This window comes from Phlebotomus papatasi, chromosome 1 (genome assembly GCF_024763615.1).
Source record: "Phlebotomus papatasi isolate M1 chromosome 1, Ppap_2.1, whole genome shotgun sequence".
Lineage (NCBI taxonomy): Eukaryota > Metazoa > Arthropoda > Insecta > Diptera > Psychodidae > Phlebotomus > Phlebotomus papatasi.
Genome location: NC_077222.1, coordinates 102123102 through 102129168, shown reverse-complemented (window position 1 = coordinate 102129168; position 6067 = coordinate 102123102). Strand labels below are relative to the sequence as shown.

The window sequence follows — 6067 nt, the reverse complement described above, 5'->3', positions numbered from 1 at the left end:
TTTCCCTGAATCCCCCACTTTGGATATGGTAATTGAAGAAATGCTCTCCTGAACTTGGAGTGGCAATAAATTCATCAATTTGCCAATGATCTTGATTGGAGGATCAACAAATAGCCGGGCATGGGGAAATTTCTCCCAATTGCATCTTGAGCTTGGGAAAATAAAGCCTGATGATCGTAAAAGTTTATAATGCATTAAAGTTAGAAAAAAAAGTATGGGAAACAGGCTGTTGCACATAATCACTATCGCGTAGCCTAAATCAAAAGAGTTGCTAACAAATACAAAGTCATAATGTATGGCTATTAAGAGACCCCACAAACTATGACCAAACACGCGATACACATTATTAATTTGATCCCACCATAGCCAATCGAGTTTATTGGTTTTGTCCGAAGTACCCAACATTTTGTCCAGGCCTTTAGTTTCTTAAAAACGACCACAACTTAGCCGCCGTGGCAGTTCGAGTGGTGAGCCTCAGTCGTGAGCTTTTCAGACTCGAGTTTAAAGGTGTTTTGTGATCTCTCAACCTCGTTCCCAATTTCAACAATTAAATAAACCCAGGATCATGTGTGGAAGAGTGGCAATTGCTGTTATCGCATTTGGCGCTCTCCTGGCCATTGTTCAGTGCCTAAGAATTCATGTGGATGAAGTAAGTGAGAGTGCTGTGACCCCAAAGATTTACCACAAAAAAAAAACGACAAGCTAAACAAGCTTAGAATAAAGCCAGTACTAGGAGATACTGGTTTAAAGTGAAAAGCTCAAGCAGAACAATTTAAAAAAATTTAATTTAACACGAGTTATTTAATATTGAATTGATCAATTGACTTTGATCAATCGATCTGCTTATGCTCTTTCTTGTTTCCCTTAGCTTGTTGTTTTTAAATAATTTATTGGAGTGATATAAGTTTATAAAATCTAGGTCAACGATTACCAAATCTATCTGCAACACCATATTTTAATTTAGTCGATAACTTTAACAAAAATTATGGTAGCCTTAATAATACAGGCATTCAAAGGCAGGACCAACCAAGAAGGAATATCACAAGAAGCATAAGACCTGCTTTGTACCCTAGACACACTTACGACTTAAGCTGAGAAACAGTTTAACGTAATTAAAATTAAAATAATGATCGGATTAAATTTCCATGGCTTAGTTAGTGGGAACTTAAACCGAGAGACGGCTTAGTGTAATTATAATCAAAATTATGATTGGATTAAATTTCCATGAGTTTCTGATTAATCCGTTGCTCGCCTTAAGCCGGGAAATGGCTTAGTTAGTGGGAACTTAAACCGAGAGACGACTTAACGTAATGATAATAAAATAATGATCAGATTACATTTTCATCAGTTTCTGATTAATCCGTCTCTCGACTTAAGCCAGGAAATGACTTAGGGCCTTGACAGACCTGAGGATTAGCCGAGAGACGGCTTAGCGTAATTATACTCGACATAATGGTTAAACTTTATTTCCATCATTTTCCACTAAGTCGTCTCTCGACTTAAGTCGTAAGTGTGTCTAGGGCATTAGTTAGTGTGAACTTAAGCCGAGAGACAGCTTAACGTGATAATAATCAAAATCAGATTACATTTCCATCAGTTTCTGACTAATCCATCTCTCGGCTTAAGCCGAGAACCGGCTTACTTAATGGAAAACTGATGGAAATATAATTTGATCATTATTTTGATTGTAATTACGTTAAGTCGTCCCTCGGCTTAAGTCGTGTGTCTACGGCACTAGAACCAAGACATTGATAAGCATTTTAATGCATCCTTGAAAGGTTTACAATGAGAATTTTGCGCATTAAAACTCCTGTAGAAGCTCCTAAGCTTTTTAAGAATGAGTACTTTGCTTTTCTTAGTCTTAAAGATGTTACCAAGAGCTCTATAAGCAATTTATAAGAAATATGTGGAAATTTTCGGAGGGAAGCTCCGTCCGGACGCGGCAACACAAGCTGTGCAGTCTTTAACCCAAAAGATCAACAAACTCACTCTTCTCCAGAGCTTTCGACACGCTCCGTGTCTTCATCAGTGGTCGAGTGATGTCAAAGATCACTGAGTTTCGTTATTTGGGGGATCCTACAAACTTCCAGGGTTCCAGGGTCTCTTGTTGTCTCCTGATGATTGAAGAGTGTTTGGTGCTGTGTCTCCGAGATATTTGTATGAGCACCCTGGAACCCTCCTGCCAAGTTTGTAGGATCCCCCAAATAACGAAACCCAGCGATCTTTGACATCACTCGACCACTGAGGAAGACAAGACACGGAGCGTGTCGAAAGCTCTGGAGAAGAGTTAGTTTTTTGATCTTTTGGGTTGAAGACTCCACAGCTTGTGTTGCTGCGTCCGGACGGAGCTTCCCTCCGAAAATTTCCACTGAAGTTGAACAACAATTCCCCCACGATATAAGAATTATGGCTCTATAACGTCTTACTTAGAGGACCCTACAAGACTGTATTAAGAAAAAAATGCTTCTTGGGATTTTAACCGGTTTTGAAGTTTGTTCTATGGCCTCTACACACTAGTAGAAATTTCTTTAAAAATTGCCTTTTTAAAGAAAATTTCCCCTATCCTTGTAGGCATAAACGTCATTTTTTTTTTTACAAAAATTGCTTCTAGTGTGTAGACACCATAAAACAAAAAAAGATGCAACAGGATTGTTAATAGGTCATTTTACGTTTTATAAATTATTTGTCAAATAGCCGGGGAACGAAGTAGAAATGGCGAAGGAAGTACGATAAATATTTGTGATAGCTTAAAAAATTTGCTTCAAAGTTAGGTTATGTTGAACATAACCTTCAAAAAGCAGAATAATTGTTCGCAAATTCTCTATAATAGATCCTCTATAGTAATAGTATAAACCTCTATAGTATATCTATATATCCTCAAAAATTTTAATGTTAATAAGAAAATAATATGCCGAAATTGATAAGAATGACAATTTATGTGAAATACACTTTGTTAAAGCGCTAAAATTTAATTGATGGGTGTAATTATGAAGAAATCACACTTTGAGGAAAGTGCTACTCCCTTCAAACCTTCATGCCTTCGAATAATGTGAGTTTCATTTGTTTTTCTTAAGAGATTTACACAAAATTATCACGGAATTATCAACAATTAATGATAAGCCAACTAATATTTAATGAAAATGTGTAAGTCTCTTAGGAAGATCAAAAGAAAAATCATATTATTCGAAGGCATGAACGTTCGAAGGGGCGTACTTTCCCTTAATAATGGGCCTCATTATGTTATTTGATAGGAAAGCTATAATAGAATTTAAGGTTAAAGTTGCCTCGGGAACTTACTGGACACTATCTCTAAAAACATTTTAAATTTTTTAAAGATGACTTGATATGTATCTGAGATCACAATAATTTTACGATGAAATTTATACACAAAATGTGCAATGATATCTTGCGATTTTGAGGTTAGGCTTCACATAACCTACAAACTTTTCAAAGTAAACAGTTGGATAAACGAAAGATTTGTCCTAGTAAATAAGTATAAAATTAATAAGAAAAAATTGGAGGTAGGTAGATAGAAAATAATTTTTAGAACAAATTATTCGACAAATAAGAAAAGACTATCCATAAGGTCAATAAAAGGTCAGTGTAACCGTTCATCAGTAATCGTTTATCTGCAGAAATTAGAGGAGACTAGGAGATCAAATCAAATTTTTACCCCCTTCAAATTTCTAATTGGCATGATCACTGTGATCTTGTAGACCCATCGGCGCGATCTGCCGATCTGTCACTCACAATTCACTCACTACTTGTACTTATTCACCCTCTGGACAAAGTTTTAAAAGCTTCAATAAAGAAATATGGCAAATAAAAATTAAAGAAATTTTGAGGCCAGTTTTTAGAATATGTTCCTTACAAAAAAATATCAGTATTGACGCTATTGACTGACTTCAATAGAGTACGTTTCTCGTAGGGACAGGAAAAAGTTTGTCAAAAGGATGTTCTTCCATAAAGAATGCGAACAAGCTTTCTCAAATAGATAGCCAACTGAATTTTGTTAAGGTTGTCAAAAGTTTGTAACAGAAAAAGTTTTGTCAAATCAAGGATAGAAAGGCTTTTGTTGAAGGTTTGTCAAAACGAAGTTTTTTGCCAAACAACGACAAAAAGTTTTGTCAAATTGCGAAAAGACATTCTGTTGGCAACCTTTTGACCATAGGCTTGCAAGAACCTTTGAAACCGAACAAACGTTAAATGAAACATGTACGTCAATGGTCAAAACGCTACCAGAACAAACTTGTTTTGACGTTTATTCGGTTTCAACGGTTCTTGCCGTTCTTGCACACCTCTACTTTTGACAGTACGGTTTCAGTAGACATTATTAAAAAAATATATTTTTATGCTTTTGTGTTTATATGATATGGGCTTCAAGACATAATGTTTAACCACTTGGTTTAACTTTTCTTAGGCTTGGGATTGAATAACAAGAATAACTGACCTGTCAACTTCGGAATAACCAATAAAATTTCTTATTTATTTTGGATTTTAAGAACCTCAGGAACCGAACTGAACCTCTAGTCTGAAAACTGCTTAATGTTAAAGAAGTTTTAAATTGCGTTGTAGAATTTTTCAAGACCTTTCCGACAGTACCAAAATTGTTGCGATAGGCAAAGGCGTTCAGAAGAAAATGAGAAAAATCATCCTTTAAAGAAAAATTGATTTTGTAAGCCGCCATGTTAAATTTTTTCAAATTAAGATAAGTTGCGACGTCTTTTAGTGGCTTAAAAGTGGAATGCCATCGCTGAGATCTAAACATATAACACTCTGTTAGCGGAATGAAAAGTGAAATGGAATCTGCATGCCATTAATTATGCATTATTTGCTAATGTTGCGCAATCTCTCTAATCCACAGCCACACTATTATGGTGATATCTACCATGAGCGTTCAGTCTACCATCAGAATGGCCTCCAACCCAAGAAAAAGGAGAAGGACGAGCAGGACTTCAGCAAGATCCCCGGAGTTCCTGGAGTAGACTACCCCATCTACCATGCAGTTCCAGACACAAGTTTCCACTGTGGCCATGTACCAATCATCCCTGGAATGTACGCCAATCCCGAGACTGGCTGCCAAGCCTATCACGTCTGCCACGACGGACGGGAAGGCCACCAGGGAGCCTCATTCCTCTGCACTAACGGAACGCTTTTCAATCAGAAACTCTTCGGCTGCGATTGGTGGTACAATGTTGATTGTCACCAGGCTCAAAATCTCTGGAGGTAGATAGTGCAAATATGTTTGAAAAAAAAAACCTTTCCAGCTCGTTAACTCGCGCACTTAAGTCATGTCTCATTTGACGGCAAATCATGTGGGATTTTCTCCTGATCAATTTCTCTCTTGCAGATTGAATGCCGATCCTGAGCTCAATCCGTTTACGCCAAAAAAGAAACTGGAGGAAGTGCCAAAATACCAGCATCACTTTTAATTTCACAAAATAACTTTTCCTCTCACTCCGCAAATGAGATTTTCTTGCCACATTCGCGTCCCATTCATTTTTTTTTCTTAACTTAAAATGCACGAAAGAAAGATGGAGAGAAGAAAAAAAATAGCCACAACGTCCATTCACAACTTCTTGTTCATTCTTGGTAATTTAATGATGAAAAACAAATATTAAGTTAATTTTAGTGAAATATGAGAAAAAATGAGAGTGTAATATATTTAAGAGTAATTTTTTTTGGCATATTAAACATATGAATGAAGAGAAATGTGTGTGTTGATGTTTTCTTTTTCAACCAAACGACCTTCTCCGCCAGCTGGTGAATTATAATCCCATTTTCTTGGGCACACTCGACAATGATGGAGTATGATGCGGCTCTTTTATTGCTCCAACACTCAAATGAGAGCAATATTGTATAGACAAAATGACTAAATTTTTGAGGAATAGTACTACTCAAATCTAACCTTGGATCTGATATTTCAATTGCGAAAATTGCCATAGGGGAAGGCTTTCAGGCTTCGCACACAATCTGGCTCCGAACATTTCATATTTTTCCCACGCTACTCCTTTAATGAAAACTATGGCGATTAACGCCACTAGCGACAAATCCACGAAGCAGATGG

At 36.7% G+C, this 6067-nt stretch overlaps 1 protein-coding gene across 1 annotated transcript; it reads left to right on the top strand.

Annotated features, from left to right (window-relative positions):
- Positions 1-454: 454 nt before the first annotated feature.
- Positions 455-5712, top strand: LOC129810168 (uncharacterized). Its single transcript, XM_055860483.1, has 3 exons — positions 455-649; positions 4865-5226; positions 5351-5712. Exons 1-3 carry the CDS (start codon positions 566-568, stop codon positions 5430-5432), a joined length of 528 nt encoding a protein of 175 aa, XP_055716458.1. The 5' UTR covers positions 455-565; the 3' UTR covers positions 5433-5712.
- The last annotated feature ends 355 nt before the right edge of the window (positions 5713-6067 follow it).

Bases quoted from the DNA above. Each gene is read 5' to 3' on its own strand.
- LOC129810168 (XM_055860483.1), top strand. From the start codon at position 566: ATGTGTGGAAGAGTGGCAATTGCTGTTATCGCATTTGGCGCTCTCCTG. The intron at 650-4,864 runs GTAAGTGAGAGT...TCTAATCCACAG, and splicing joins TAAGAATTCATGTGGATGAA to CCACACTATTATGGTGATAT. The intron at 5,227-5,350 runs GTAGATAGTGCA...TCTCTCTTGCAG, and splicing joins CAGGCTCAAAATCTCTGGAG to ATTGAATGCCGATCCTGAGC.